A 16,712-nucleotide genomic window follows, 5' to 3' on the forward strand; every position below is an offset into this window, starting at 1 on the left:
GGCTATTTGGAAGTACTTTCAGTGTTTAGATATCTTCATTTACATACACACTGTAGAGGGAATGTGAACACAGAAAAACACAGAAAAGATTGAGACACCTTCCTAAATGCGTGTGTGTGTTGCATTAGTAGGTCACTCCATTGTTCATAACTTGGCTTCTAAAAGAAGTAGCTTTTGCTCATAATATATAAGGGTTACATTTTTTAAATAGTTCTACTACAAAATCCAAACATGCATCTCATTTAATTAAAATTATGTCAGTATTTCACGATGCATTTGACTTGAGTCATATCACACTTGGATTGTGCCAGTGGTTTCATTCACAATTTGGTCACATGAATTTAAAAAAAAAAAAAAAAAAAAAAAAGTAAATTCCTACATCATGAGAAACTACGGCTCCTTGTCAGCTGAACTGCTGTTTGTTGACCATATGCATTCCTTAGCTTGCTGTAGTTGCAAGTCAAAGGAAAAAAATAGTCTGAGCCGCATTTTTTCTCTTGATTCAGATATACAACCTGCAGTGAAGTTAAATAGAAAAGAATATTGTGATTATTAACAAATTTTGTTTTTCTCCCTGGAAATGGTGAATCAAATTTTGTAACTTGTTTTTAATCAATTCCATAAAGGAAAATAAACATTCTTTCCTCTATACTCTTCTCCTCCTGAAAAGCTGTTGGTAAGAGAAACCTAATATTAGATAGCCTTATTATAGCTGAGTGCTTAAGTCCTTAGTGTATTTCCATGTTTTGTTCCATAAACTGTTCCATAGATTAAAAGACTATATTGAACTATTGAAAGAAAAAGTGATTTTGATTTTCTTCTTCAATCTAGGTCATATCCTGCAGTCTCCTTCAGCAAATGTGCTTCCAACCCTGCCCTTCCATGTGTTGCGCAGTTTGTTCAGCACTACACCATTGACTACTGATGATGGAGTACTGCTTAGGCGGATGGCACTGGAAATTGGGGCTATACATCTTATCCTTGCTTGTCTGTCTGCTCTAAGCCATCATGCCCCGAGAGTTCCCAATGCTAGTCCCAACCAGGCAGAGGTAAGTTTAATAGCAGACTTTAATTGCAACTGAGAAGCAGGAAAAGTTTTTGCCATAATAAAGAAAATAATCAGTGCTTTCATTAAAATCTAATTTCTGTGTAGCTGGCATTTGAATTAAGAACAAAAATAATTAGAAAGTACTTGATTAAGTAATCGTTCTTGCGTGTTGCAAATAAACATAGTAATCATGAAATTTAAGCAACAAAGACTTGTCAGGAGGCATTAAGGTGTAATCTGTTTCTTTCTCAGGACCTTCTTTTTCAGCACATGAGAGGCATAATACTCAATGGATGGTTGTTCTTTCTTTTTTAAATTCTCATTAGATAGCATGACCTCATTACCTTATTTAGCATTCATCATCTAAACTCTACTGACTGCAAATTATTTCCTCTTAAATGCTTCACAAACATAAATGAGTTGTGAAAATTAATGAATTAATGATTTTTTTCATCCCCTTTTTAAAGACAAGAGTTTTCCAGTGTTCAAGATCCCATGTGAATCTCAAAAATTATTTTTTTTAGTATACTTAAACTGTTTTATACTATCCTCTATTCGGAACATGTATCCCCAAATTTTTTAGGATTATGAGTTGCCATTTCTGCAGAATAGAGTGATTGTCTCAAAATGCGTTTGGAAAACAATAATGACTTGCCCTCTCTTATAATTTCGCGGCAGAGGCTTGCATGAAAATGTTCTGGTGGATAAATATGTTAGTAAGCAGCTGCAAAATATGGGGTTGTCCATATTTTAGTAGCTTCTGATACCGATGGGGAGTTGAGCAAAGAAGAAATTAAACTATATGAGTATAATTCACTTCAATGGCTAGTGACTTTTGAAGGGGAACTGAGATACGCTGGTCCGAATTGGGTATCAGGCTGCTGGCATACTAATGACTTAAGATAATTGGGCTTCTGGAGGGAAAGGGCAAACATTAATTCTTATCTCTGCTTCACTACCATGCCCCCTGAAAATGGTTGCTTCGCGTAATTCATAGCTATCAGAAACTAGATATTCATCAGGCCTGCACCGAAGCTTCTATCTCTGAGGCAGGGCTTTCCCTTAAGTGCTTTAAGTCAGTGCTCATGACATCCTCTTAAGTGTTAAAGGCACAGTGTGTTTATGAGTGGTGATGTCTACAGGGGACAGCTGTTTTGTCACCAAGATGCATTATATTCTTAATGCAAAAGTTAGATGTTGATTCTGGAGTACTATCAGTAGGGTACGTCACAGGTGATAACATTTACCTTCAAATATAATCTCTAACAAAATCCCTGAGGAAGATCTGGATAGAAATTGAAACTTCTTAGAGCTGTAAATCAAATAATACAAATTAAAGTTGGGCACCTACTCACATAATCTAGCTTCAGGTAGGGCTAATTGTCACTGAGTAGCTATAAAGAAAGTAGCAAACACTCATGACTCTGGAAAATACATTCACTTTTTTAATGTTCTCATTGAATAATTAGGATAGCACTAATTAAAAAATGCTCATTGGGGTTTTTTATGCATCATTTTCATCAAAGGTCTGGTAAATTTTCAAAATTACCATTAAGTACTTAAATAGTTTTATAAGTGCTAAGAAATTCAGTATTGAAGTTAATGTTAGTAAAATGCAGTGATGCAGACCATTGGAATAAATAACTTGTACCTTTTGCCATTTGGGTACATTTATTCAAAATTAGCACAAGCTTGAGCATCCTAGCATTTCAGTTGTGTACTTCCAGTGACATTTCTACTTCCATCCCTTGTTCTAATTATGTTATTAAATTTGACTATCTGTTAAACAGTAATAATTAGAGAGCTGTATTGTTTAGCATAATATTGATTAAGTAGCATTTTGATATCTTTCATCATTTAATCAGTAACAATAGTTTAAAAGAGAACAAAAATGGGCTTGCACTAGTAGTCAAATTAAAGAACTACTTGCAGCAATTTATCACTGACCTGGACTGGATTTTTGTGGCAGGGGGCTTTCTAGCTAAAGCTTTGAGTTCCCCTCGATCCTGATATCTATATAAAGTTAATAAATTGGGATTACATTGTTTTGCAGAACAAAGGCTTTTTAAAGAATGAAAAGATGAAAAGTGTAAAATTATTGTGACTTTATTTTCTGTAACTTAGCCACAGGTGTCAAGTACCCACAACAGTGCATCAACAGAAGAACAGCAGTTGTACTGGGCTAAGGGTACAGGCTTTGGAACAGGCTCCACAGCTTCAGGATGGGATGTTGAGCAAGCTTTGACTAAGCAAAGGCTAGAAGAAGAGCATGTGACCTGCCTTCTACAGGTGAGTAATAATGAAATGTTGTTTTATGATAAGTAGTTGAAACATTAGGGCCTGGATAACAAAAACAGAGCTTGTGTTTTTTTTCAGTCATGTAGTACAGTAATTATGGTATTTTGGGGGGAAAAAAACAAAAGTTTACTGCTTCCTGTCTAAATGAAAAAATATAGGGATTGTATTTGAGGCTTTTTTTAAACTTCACTAGACTGCTGCATAAAAAATGATCCAAGTGGGCAAGCCTAGGTGACAGTTCTGAGTAGACTATGAACAAAGAAACATTCCAGTAGTTCCGTGGAGGTATCATACATCTCTGTAGACATAGCAGCATTCAGTCAAAAGTAAAGACAGTCTGTTGGGGAAGGAGGATGTGGGAATAGACATTTTGTGTGTCAAAATAATCTTACCTATTCATTTCTCACTTAATGTTGCTCTGTTTTAATAAAGCATCCAAAGTGGTTACTGAAGTGTCCATGAATGTCTTGTATTCCAATGTAACAAAATCTCACTCAGACATACTATCAAATCCTGATAACGTCACTTAAATGGCAATATTAAATCACCAGTGAACTACTGGACCTTAATAAAACTCTGATGCCTTTCAAATGCATTATATTAAGGACAGAAAAATCCTGTTCAGTTAAGCCTTTAAGTCCAGTTGTGAAATGTAGCCAATCTGTTACCTTAGGTCAGTGCAAGGAATTCTTCCTAGATTCTTCCTAGTCATCAAAAATTTCATTCACAGAACTGTCAGCTCAAATGCATTAGCTAACCTCACCACTAGGGTAGTGCGCAAAGGGGATGAAATTCTGGAAACATCCATGCCCTGACTGATAAAGATATCATTTTGATGTAATCAGTTATTTCAGTCACCGTAGATTATAAGGCACAAGCATCATGTCCCCTTACAAAAGCAAAATGAATAAAATCTGAAACAGTTCTCCTAAGCACAAAAAAGGAGAAAGCACCTGAATTACTCCTGGCAAAGCTTCCAGGCAGTACTCTGCATTATGCCATGCAGAGGTTTGGCTATAACTGTCAAAAGTCATGAGGAAAGGAGGCATTCGCTTTGAGCAGTCAGCAATTGGAGGGGAAAGTAGAAAACCCTTCAGCATTTTGCTGAAGATGTCTTGTCAGTTTTACAGCAGACTTTCCCTGATCACTTCTCTGGAACAGTTCTTTAGGAAAGTTTTGTATGAAGTGCTGGTAAAATAAGATGCTACAGCAGAAGATGATGGCTAATGGGGTTAGAGCAAAGAAGAAGGAAAGAAAGAAGAGACTAAAACGGTGAATTTAACACCTGAAATTCCAAGTCAAGTTACTTAATTTGAAGGAACAACTGCACAAATCAGGCAGTTGGCAATGTGTTGGGTTGTGTGCACTGTGACCCACGGTCAGGGCCTGTGAGCTTGGCCGGAGCCACCACTGGGAGCTGCGTGAGGCGGCTTCCCGCCTGTCCTGAGGGGAGGGCTGCGCCCTGCTTACTGAACCACGAGCGTGCACACAAACGGTGCTTCAGAGTCAGTGTTATGCTCACCTGAAGCTGTTGTCTCATCAAAGTCCTGTCCAAAAGTAAGTTACAAGTCATTTTTAAAACATTTACTTTTAATTTTTTATTCTATTGGCTGTTCTAAAGGGAATGGTGAAACCCACATATCTCAGTAGTGACCTGGCAATCTTCAGATTCAAGTAACTCTAGCAGTTTATTCAGAATTCATATTAGTTGATCTCTTGAAGTCATTCAGAATTAAAATAGCTATTTAATTCTATCATTTCCCCAGAATTGTAATTATAACCTAATAACTGAATAAAATTCCTTCTGAGACATCTTTGGGCCTACTGAAACAAACAGTAGTGAGTTAGCAAAATAGCTTGTGAGGTGTCACTGAAATTTTTCTTAAGGAAGGAAAGACAGAGTTCTTTTGCCTAAAATACATCTGTTATGATTAAATACTTTTCTGTATTTCAGGTTCTTGCCAGTTACATAAATCCTGCAGGGAGTACATCAAATGGAGAGACCCAAAGTAGCCATGAAGGTAGAGGACAGAACAGCAGCGCACTCCCATCCGTTCTCCTGGAGCTACTCAGTCAGTCTTGCCTCATTCCAGCAATGTCGTCATACCTCCGCAACGACTCAGGTAACATGCCATTCTCTCCTTCTACATCAGAAATATCTTATGTCTGTCAAGTAAGTGTCAAGAAAACAGTGCAGGTTATATGAACAGCAGGTAGCTCTGGCTGGTTTCAGTATGTTTGCCATTTTAGAACTGTACTAATGGAACATTCACTTCAGCCTTAGATAAGAAAACAGCATTCACAATTGTTCGTTGAAATATTCATTTGTTCTAAATGCCTACACTTGGTTGGTTTAGTATCTTTAAATTAGAAATTCAATTCTTAAACTGCTGAAATTTGGATTTTTGTTCAGATGCTTTGTAAAGATGGATTTAATCCATGAATAGTAGAGGCTGTTCTTCCAAATCTGAATAACTTGGTTTTGGACCTTATTTTGCCTCCCCTGACAGACATATTGTCACATCATTGCAGTTCTTTTGGATTGCAATTGCATTTTGTGGTGAGATGAATTTCTTGAAACAATGTCATAGCTTTTTGGTGAATTACATGGTATGTTTCCTCTCCAGAGGTAAAAGAGAGATCTTAAGTGGCCACAAAACTACACAGAACTAAAACAAGTGCATGGCTCTTTTAATCTGTGGTAACGAGGGCGTTACATAATCTTCTATGATGGAGTAGAAGTAGTTCAAAAAGTCTGCTGGGGCCTTACAGTAAAAATAAAAACACAAATATATTTTACTTGCTAGTCCGCAGTTTGACACGTCTCCCTGATTTTATAATGAATTTGTTGGTTCTATTTTCCACATATTACAGTGAGGAAAATGAACTACGTAGCTTATACACCAGGCCCATTATTGCAAATGAAAATCTAATGTAAAACAGTAAAATAAATGATAAAGTGAAACAATAAAGAAAAGTAATCTTTTTCACAGACATTTGTAAAATTATCTGTTGTTGAGGTAGAAATGAAAAGTCATAGAAAGACCTAGCAGAAATAGTCTGTTATCTAAAGGATGAGACCGTTGGTTCAGAGTTGTAGATTAATCACAGCTGTTGAAATTGCTTTTTGCTGTTTTCAATAGAAAAACGTATCTGTATAAGTCACCTTTAACTGGGGAAGAACAGTCAGATACTGATAGAAGAGATGAGATATGTGGCTAGTAGAGAGAAGCTGGGACTAGTTCGGCTTTCAGAGACAGTTTGTTTTCCCAAAGCACAAAGAAAAGGAACAGGCTCAGTGAGAAATGTTTGTTTTCAGTGTTTTATTGGACTTACCGCTATGGTGGTTGTCGGGGATATTCCAATGTTATGGCTGTGAATTAACAATTAGTACAGAGGGAACAACGTAAATGCTTCCTGCGTTTTCATAAATGGATGTGTAGCTCTTAAAGTAGCCGCTAAGCTAATGTTAGAGCAAATCAAAACCTTTCTCTTTAGAGAAACGCCATTACCTACTACTCTGGTTCCAAATTTGCAAAGGCTGAGATTATTTCTATTGGAATTTACAACTGTAAAATCTCAAGGCTTGTTATGCTTAATGCATTGATCCAAGCAATATAGTCTTGAAAGCTTCCTGCTGTATTTGATCAGTGTTCTCTGCTTAAAACTATCATTATCAATGTTCTTCTTGATTTTAAAAAAAAAAAAAAAAAAAGCTTTTCAGGCTTATATCAGTCAAGCTTATCTTTGAAAGCATAATGGGATACCAGTAAGAGAGGGAACTGTGGAAGTAGGCACAACTTCTGGAAAGAATGCCTTCTCGTCATGAATAGTTGAGTCAGATGCATTTAGTTTGAAAGTAGTCCCTGAAAATGGTTTGTCTCAGTGATAGCCAGGCGTAATTCCAATGCACTAATTGCTGTTTAGTTCACAAGCAGACAGTTCTCACATTGAGTGTGAGTTGCAGGTGATGCTGGGGTTCTGGATGTGACTAGCAGGGTGTCAGGAGACTTAGCTGACAGAGAGAGCCTGGCTGTTGCAAGAGACATGGAACTTGAGAAGCTCTGGAGCAGTGTTAAGCTCTGATGCAATGCCCGAGACTGAAAAAGTACCTTAACTAATGTATTTATAGCTGAAACGTTGGAAATGTGGAAATTTTGATTTGTTTTTAATTAAATCTTAAAGGCTAGTGTGATGTATTAGAACAGATTTGAGTCATTTGTGTTAGGTTGAAATTAAATCAAAAAGGTCTTCTCCAGGTTGAATTCTTAGCTATTCTCTAATGGAGATAGGGCTGAATGCTTACCAAGTAGGAGTAGAAAAGGAAATAGTGTTAGTAAAGTTCATGAAGGTGGCCTTCTAGTTTTCAGACCAGTGTACCTTCTGCTATCAACTGTACTTTCATGTGGAAAAAGCAGGTAACTGTATTTTTCTTGTAACTTGCTGGACTGAGAAATTAGGACACTGCACGCAGAATGCTAATAGAGTGTTCCCGGGTTCTGGCACCCCATCAGGAACAGGCTGTGCTGAGGAAACTGCTGACAGAATATAGCAATTTTCAGCAACTCTCTAACTTTCTGAGACTTGAATGGATGCTTGTGGGACCAGTTAAAGGTTACCTTTATGCTGGAGGTATTGTTTTGGTAGATTTTGTGTTTTGCTGGAGATCATTGAAATAACAGTGATCTTCACATATACCTCTCCATATGCATAAAATTACGTGGGGAACTTTTTTATATCAAGAAATATATGCAATTAAGAGTCTGGGTTTGCTGTGTCCCTTTATTGCACACTAGGCTGATAGCACCATGCCGATACAAGATTGTAAGTATTTTGGTATTGATGAAAATTTTGTAGTGAGCTCACATATGTCCAGCTAGCTACCGGTATGCTACATTCTGCTTGCAAAGTTGTTTTGGCAAAATTCTTGAACAGGTCCAATATCAGAATATAAAATTAGCCTTTAATATGTTTAGAAATTTATCTCAGGTTTTTGCTGCTTTAAATATATTTTGCCATCCCTGCTCAGTTTGTCCAAAACATACAGATAACAATCAGACTAGATTGTTACCTAGATTGCTCTAGATAAAAGGAATATTAAACAGATGAAGAGTGCTTGTGTATCATCTAATCGCTTAGAAACCTCACCTTGAAGCAGATCTTTGCAAACCAGACTGCTCTGTCACATTCTGCGGCTTCATCTGCATCAGAGTAAGGTGATTGTGAAGTCCTTGAAAATCGTGAACTGACCACTTGCATTAATTTCCATAATTGCTTTTTTTTGTCCAGAAAGAAGGTTTATCTGTCTATGAAGGACTTTTCCTTATTGCACAAGACAGATCATAGCACTAGTCACAAGGAAGAATATCTGCTGTGATCCTCACCCTGTTTCTTGAACATTTTTTCCTTTGTGGCATATCTTATGGCATTATTGGGCTCTTTGTTATCTTCCATTTCATAAATGAAAACAAGTTTATCACTGTAGTATGGCAACATTTTTCTTACTACACTTGTGTGCATTCCTAAAGACTTAATTCATGTTCACATTTGTAAAATTGATTGAATTCTTAACTTCTTTGTCATGGAACATCTAGCATGTATTCATTACTGAGCATTTATGCACATTTCACACCAAAAGCTATCATGCAAAAACTTTTTCACTGCTGTCTTTTATATATGATGTTTCATTTGAACTAATTCTCTTTTAAGAACTTAAAAGTGAACGTTTCTCTCCTTGAACACAATGCTCAACAATAAAATTTGCACCCTACAAGAGGTTCCCAGCAAACATGACCATCAGGTTCTAACTGGAGTACATGGTTATCTAGAAGCTCTAGACTTTGCTGATAAAAGTGAGTTGCTTGATTGGTGGACTTAGCTTGTATTAACCTTCATAAACCTATTATTTACCAAGAAGGAGAGAGTGAATTACAATAATAGGTAGATTCTTCTCGCTTAGAAATGCGGTCACACTAATTTCTCCCTAAACCAGTAACTAGCAAGCCCCAAGATGACTTAACCTTGTTTAAAGCCCAGGGAAGTGATTTCTTACCACCTCTTTCCTGGAAGACAAACTTCATGGTAAGTCACAGAATTCTGCCTGAATTATTTGCTGGAATTGCCAGGCTTACAGGAAGCAGGTCGTGCTGTGCTTTTTAGCTGGCATTTTCTTGCAGCCCTTTCTTCATGTGCCCGCCTCTTAGTCTCCTTTCCTTCTTCAGTGGACAAAGATTCCATGTGATGTGGTTAGCATGGTGGTGTTAGATCCAGCCCAGTCTTCATGGGTTTGACTGCAGAGGAGAGATAACGTATTTCTATGGGAAGGCTTTAGGAAAAAGATTGTGTTCACAGCCTGCTCCACTTTGTAACAATCCAGTATTTGCTTTCAATGCACCTTTCACTATTAATCAAGTAGCATCCTGGATTTGTGGATTCATTAGCAGTCGGGCTATTTCATTCCACTGCCAAATACCTTATTTATGTATGTAGTACACACGATGTACAAATCTGTTGAAGGTGAACATACTGAATTCATTTTCTGCCTCTTGTTATATCTTTGTTGAGGCTTTGTCTATTAAAGTCATTCTTTTCAGGCCTATCCTCCTCACCTTAGAGGTTGAATTGCACTAGATTTCCTGCTGAAGTATTTATTTTGTATTAATCGTACTTGTCCTCAAGACATTATACGGTGTTGGTTTGCTCTCTGCAAAGTAGTCTGTTCCTGCTCGACTGACAAGGCTGAGTACCTTCGGAAGCCTGTGTTCCCTAATGGGGCTCTGAAGTTGGTACATTGAGTTCATTCATTCAAGAGTACCACGTCTCTACATCTTTATTCACAATCTGACGAAGGTGTGAGGGTACTACTGCAGTGTAAGCATTGAATCTTCATGAAATTCTGCTTTTCCCTGACAGTATATAATAAAAGGTATTGCTGTTAAGATTTTTTTTTCAGATTCTTATGCATATATTTCATTGAAGTCATAATCACTAGATCTGTAAATCAGAGCTTCTTGAAGTAAAACTAGACTTAGGTCTGCATGAGCACGAAGATGTAAGATTTAAGAGATGTATCAGACTTCTGTTCCGAAACAAAATGTAACTCATATGCAGGGGCAATCCTTGTGATCATGTTACCCTGTACCTTCCTTCAAAAAGACAAGGCCTGTATAATATGCAAAATCAGAAGCGTAATGACAGCTTAGGTAGACAGTATATAATTACCCAAATTAAAAACTCTGCTAGTTTTCATTAATGTTAATGAACTCGTTCATTGGTAAAGCAGTGATCCTGGACCTCTGCCACGGATGGTTCTAACTTTGGGAATGCTTTTTATCTGTTGTGCTGTCGAGATGCTTACAAAAAGGGTGCAGTGTCTCACTCCAGCAGTGGTGTACTAATCAAGTCACAATTTGGAGAAGTGTTATGCACTGAAATGACGTGAAATGCAAGTATTTGTTTATTTCACAGAACTGACAAGTTTTAAGTAACTTCAGGATCAAAATAGACAGTAGTTTCTCCCTGAACTTCTGTTCAGTTTTCAGGTTCTCCTAACTTCTCATGTTAAACCACATCTCAGATAACCTTGCATTATGAGATTAATGTGGTAATATCCACAGATATACTGTTTAAGTAGTACATAAAAAAAATACTGTATTTTGTAGATCTAAATAAACATGAATAACCCACATAACTTCTTTTCAATACATCTTAGTTTTACAGAATACTGTGGTGCTTCATATACTGAAAATGAATATACAACACCAGAGATTTTCTGTGGACTATGGACAGTGAATAAGATTTTTTTCTGCACGTTCCCTTCCAGTGCAGCCTCAGCTCTGTTTGTCATTTCTTCTAGATGAGCCAGTATTGACTCAGAGCAGCAAAACCAGAATATACCATCTTCCACCTCACTCCTCTATAAATCAGTGTGTTATAGTTCTTGTAACTGACTGAAACACCACTGCCAAGCTCTTTCTGTTAAAGATCCCTGATCTCAGTCTATGCATTTGCTTGTTAAGAACTGGTTTTCAAAGGCTCAGTTGGTTAAGTAGTTATGAGGTTCTATACAGTAATAAGCTGTTTTCCATACAATAGATGTATTTATTTGCTGTCATTTTTATGGAGGGATGGATTTAGCTTTGCAGAGCTGACTTTCAGAAATGCAGCTCCTCTGTTCTTCTTGTGGCACGTGTAATACAAGAACAGTGGTTATTAGCCTCCCCCCCACCCCCCTTTGTGTGTGTGTGTGTGTGTTTTCTCTGTTGTATTTTTAATCCTAAGCCCTCAAAAGTAGCTTTTCTGTTAGAAGAAATATGCAGGATATATTCATGTATACAAAAATTCCTATGATCTCACTGTCTGCAGCTTTGGATTTAGTTCAAAGCCATACATGGCCTTAATTTGAAACGTAGAACTAGTGTAATGAATTTCAGTAGACTAATGGTATGTACCATGAAGTATGCATGAGAGTTGCAATTCTGGGCCTAAACCATTAGCCGTACAAAAAGGAAAGGACCTGGTCCAGAGAGAACATGTTCTTCTGGGAAATGCTGTTAGGCTGTTTTCCATACAAAACCAGGAATCCTTTGTGATACGTTTTATTTTACTTGAAAATAAGCAACAGGATAAAAACATGGAAGTTGTATTTGACTTACATTAAACACATTCTAAAATCGGCGATATGGAAAATGTCATTTACTTTTTTTTTTTCTTTTGGAGAATATGTATTAGAGTATCATTGTAATTTATAATATTTCTTAAAAGAAGTACTAAAACTCTTCTTTACTTTTTTACACCACTTTAAAGGATTTTTAATTAGAAAAGCACATCATCAATATAGCATGATTTCAAATACAGATTCAATAAAGGCAAGAAAAATCTAACCTTTTCCAGCTTTCCACAAGACTAACAAAAATGCTGCAGAATATAGCTAGTAGTTAAAATTTTGCTTATAGTATTACAATTTTTTGGTATAACAGTGTTCCTGTTTCCACACTTATTACACATCAGTGTAGATTTTAAGCCTAAATTATGGTGATTTAAAAATAAAACCCTTTTGTCTGTTTTCTGGTCTCAGCTATGAAGAGACATATTGCACAAAACTACAGAAAGCATCACGGGGCTTGCTTGTATGTATTCATATATTTAATTAATCTCTTTCTATGTTCTGATTGTTCTCACTGCTTTTCTGCTTATATTTCTTGTGCCTTGCGTGTTTGTTGGCAATAAAATAGTGCCATCTCGGTTTCCACTATTAGGCTTTCATCTGTTATCAGTGAGAAATTGAATATTGTCTGTCTTCATTTACATAATTTAGCACCCTAGCTGGGCTCACAGATACATTTAGCAGTCATTGTTGCAGTGCCCTTAGCCAGGCACTTTGCTCTGGAATGTTATTGATATTATTGTCAGACTGTTTTGGTTTGTTTTTTTTTGCTTTAAATTTAGAAATCATCCTTACTGTCGCTGGTCTTTGCACTGTGTGCTATGCAGTTAATGTTCAAAAATGCCATCAAAGCGTAGTGTAGATGTACACAAAAACAATAACAAATAAATTGAGCACAGTTCCAATAATTCCAAGCAGTGCTAGAATAGATTCTTCTTTTTCCTCCTTCTCCTCTCGCCTTTTTACATCCTCCAGTGTTGTGATGGCAGAGGTCCCCATTTTTCCTGCAAATATCTTCACCAGTATTCTGGCAGCTAGCTAGAAGAAAGAAAACAAATGGTAAATCTGGTCTGACGAACGTGCAAGCTTTGATCTTTTTAAATGCAATTCTGTACTTCTTTACGAAATATTTATTATTTCGGTGTTTGTTGAGTTGTGTTTATCTTCTGTTTCTTTATGTATGGCCATGTAGGCGTTAGAAGTAATTGTTCTGGAGATGCAGATCAGGTAGGAGTAAAAAATAGCTTGATGCTTCAAGCTAATTAATATGCCTGATTATAAAAGAAATTTAAAATTTGTCTTTAGTCAGCTAATTTATTTTTTTCTGAAACATCACATAGATGAAAGCAGGTATGTGGGCATTGTCAAATGCTCTGAAATGCCTGGAGAGATGATGTGAATTTTCAGCTGTTAAATATTTCACTGTCACAGTACAAAACCAGTTGCAAATATTCATGTCTGCTGCTTCCGAACATGGAAAATATGCCTCTTTAACACAGTATCTCACTCTGTTTTGACCAGTGAGCCATAAGCAGGCAATTGCAGGTGAGGTCTTCCCCTTTTACTTGTTTAATAGATCAGCTTTTGGACATGCATGCAACAGCAAACACTGAACAGAAAACGTCTGTTTTTTCAAATATAAAGGTTATTGCTATTATATATGCTTATTACTGCAGTATGCCAAAGGACAGTAGTACTTTCATAGTAGCAGAATACTGTACAGTCTGAGGACTTCAGCTAGATATTTACAGATGCGTGTATGATTTATTACCTTTTTTGTTGAAAAAGTGAGGTTGACAGGTCATCTCTATTACTTAGCTGTTCTTGTACTCTTAATTGACAGTCAAATATCCTCTAGAAATACATTCCATGTAAAATTATGCTGTTTGGCAGCTGAAATGTTGACACTATCTATAATTTGCTCTGCTATTTTAGCCTTATTGATCAGAAAATTCTAATCTTAAACTAAAATTTGATTGGGCTTTCTGCTAATTCAGATAACTCACGTTTAGTGAAGCTTTGCAATCACATTTTATAGTGCTACAGCGTTTTTCTCTTCTGGCAAACATCTTTAATCATTGATGATAAACCTATTTCTGCTGTGAGTCTAATTAAAGCCATCAGCTTAGAGCATATCTCATACCCAGAAAGGTAGCAAAAAAAAAAAAAAAAGATGTTTCTTACCCTACATTGCATCAGGAATAAAATGTCATCAGACATGCTTCTTACTCGTAGATTCAGTGGCAAACCAGGCTTTTTTCTTCATGAAGGGGCTGCTCTCCTCACTCAGACAGACCAGCTAGGAGCATGAACAGTTCCTTGATGAAGAAGTTTAACGGCGAGGATAACGTTGCCGAATCTTCCAAATGACTGGCCTTCTGCCTCGGTAATCCACTAACGCCAAGTGTAGTCAAAAACAGCAAAACCCTTTCTGGTAATGATCCTCACTGTTGACTAATTCTCATTAAAATGAGGATTTTTTTTTTCCTGGATGATGCAAAGCAACGACATGCATGCTGTTTGCTTTTGCCTTAAAAAAAACAAAAAAAAAAAAAAAAAAAAAAGGGGAAAAAAAAGAAACAGCTCCTGCTTTATTCAATTGTATTTAGTTATTTATTAAGACTTCAAAAAAAAAAAACAGCAGCCTTTGATTTACTCTCAGTGGCAGCCGTCTGAAGAGGCTTCTCACGTTGCCATGCTGTAATTCCGAATGCAGCGCACTACGTGCAGTCACACTATGGCATTTTAGTCCAGGCTGAGAAGGGCTGAGAAGAAGGAGCCTGTTCCAGTGGCGGCCGTGTAAACGCTGTCACACACCTGCATTCAGAGGTTCTGCAAATAATTCCAAGGTATTCTTCGGAGCATTGCATAACTTAGCCCGGCAAATCTGAAGAGAGGAATGACAGCGGCTTCAGTTGCACACTGTGGCAAGCTGTGACATTGATTAAACATGCACTTGGCACTCGCTGAATAAAGAAGGAGCTACGAGGCACCCTTGCAGACGGCGAGTTGCATAACAATGTGCGCTGGCTCTGCTGGTTCATTGTCAGGCCGGGCACATTTTCATCCTGCAACAGCAGCGAAAGTGTGCGGTGTGGCGAGGAGTGGAGTTAACTGTACTTCGGGGTTTTCTGATGAAGTGCTGCATGACAAATAGTGACATTAAGGCATTCAAGCTGAAACAGTGTTTCTGCCTTTTGTCTTTTTATGCTTTGTTTGACAGGCAATTGTTTCTAAGGGAAATGCTGCTTCTAAGGCTTTCCCTTTTTGTATTCACCACCGAAGAATGCAGGTTGGTGCGTAATTAATGAAGGCGCAGACTTGCAGACAAATGCTCCTGTTCTGATTTCACAGGAAGCAGTAACTCAGATTCTTCCTAGGTAAATCAAAGAGGTTTTTTCGCCTGTGCCATTGCAGAGGGAGGGGGAAGCTCTCTTCTTCCCAATCTCTACAGAGGATAAACCACATTTCTAATCGCCTCTGCAGGTAGCTGTGCTTCAAATGACTTTATCAGTCACTTTGTTCTATGAAGGCTAATAACACGATGTATTTTTCTTGAAACAGTGCATAGTTTCTTGATATGAAGGAAAATGTGTTTTAGCTATCTTGAAAAGCCTACTTGAAAAAAGCCTTTGCAAAATCAACCACTTCAAAGTTCCAACTCTCAAAAAAGCTTATGAGTATGAAAAATCATAATTACACGGACTTCAATCAGTAGGAATGTAGCTGGAAACCTCGATCACTTTCCAGAACAGCATCTTTTAGAAATCAACAAAGCATTGTTTGAAATTCAATTTTCAATAATCTTTGTGAGTTTGTATAGAAAGCAAAAGAGGGGAAAATCATTGCTTTTAAACGCTTCCAATTTCAAATTAATACATTCACATATTAAATCTTCTTATCATGTTTCTGAAGTGTTTGAGTACACTTGTTTTCTTGGTTTCTTAGTGCTGCACAAAAGTTCACATTTGACATGTGTGTTATCTTAATGTTAAATACCATGTTCGAAGTACCGTGCATGGTGTGGTAGTGGTACTTGATCTGCCCCTTATCCTGAGTTTAGTATTGCCTCAGTGAAACTGTTTGACTCTAGATGAAAGGTTTAAAGTATTAGTTTCAATCTCTCCAGCAGAGCTTCCTTAAAATATATTCTAGTATGTATATATCAGCTTGCCTTTTAAGCTGTATTCTGAAAGCCTGCTGCAGCTTCAGTTGTTCCTGGAATTGTTTCCTGTCGATGTTTCTTGAACATATTTCTGTATTCTTTTAGATTCATTTAGAGATTGAAAGGTGAGGAAAATTTCACCTGTGTATTCTGACCGTTCATGTTGCTGAGAGCACCTAACTAATCTAATATTTAAGCCATTATACCACATTAACCCTCACATGTTAAAAACCCATTGTGAAAGCAGAGAAACTGTGCAATGTGCATCTTTTATTTAAAGATTAATGATCTACTTGGAGGGTAAGAATCTGTCACCTTGTCAATTTAATACGACTTGGTTTAAAGGATTCAAGGTCAGCAAAAGAATTTTGTGCAATATTGTCAAGCGTAAATGGTGACAACAAAGTAAATTCAGCAGCTGCACTGCCAATAACCAGCTAATTAAGACGTATCCACAGAGAACAGCAAAAGACTCACAAAGTATTTCTTGGCCTGGTTTTTGCCATGGTTGAGCTCTCATATCAGTCTTCCATTTA

The 16,712-nt window shown here is 37.1% G+C and overlaps 1 protein-coding gene and 1 long non-coding RNA gene across 9 annotated transcripts in view; one reads left to right on the top strand and one right to left on the bottom strand.

The window, feature by feature from the left end:
- Positions 1-16,712, top strand: part of BIRC6 (baculoviral IAP repeat containing 6) — a 172,629-nt gene that overhangs the window by 117,571 nt on the left and 38,346 nt on the right. For all 8 annotated transcript variants that reach the window (XM_068676459.1, XM_068676462.1, XM_068676461.1 and 5 more), the window contains 3 exons: positions 832-1,049; positions 3,173-3,337; positions 5,301-5,469. In XM_068676459.1, coding sequence (XP_068532560.1) covers positions 832-1,049; positions 3,173-3,337; positions 5,301-5,469 — 552 coding nt within the window. The remainder of the gene's footprint in view (positions 1-831; positions 1,050-3,172; positions 3,338-5,300; positions 5,470-16,712) is intronic.
- LOC137853741 (uncharacterized) lies at positions 11,933-14,492 on the bottom strand. The gene is made up of 2 exons (XR_011094689.1): positions 14,196-14,492; positions 11,933-13,049 (listed from the first exon to the last, which is right to left on the bottom strand). It is a non-coding gene; the product is annotated as an uncharacterized lncRNA (long non-coding RNA).

The sequence above is a fragment of the Anas acuta genome, chromosome 3 (genome assembly GCF_963932015.1).
Source record: "Anas acuta chromosome 3, bAnaAcu1.1, whole genome shotgun sequence".
Classification (NCBI taxonomy): Eukaryota; Metazoa; Chordata; class Aves; order Anseriformes; family Anatidae; genus Anas; species Anas acuta.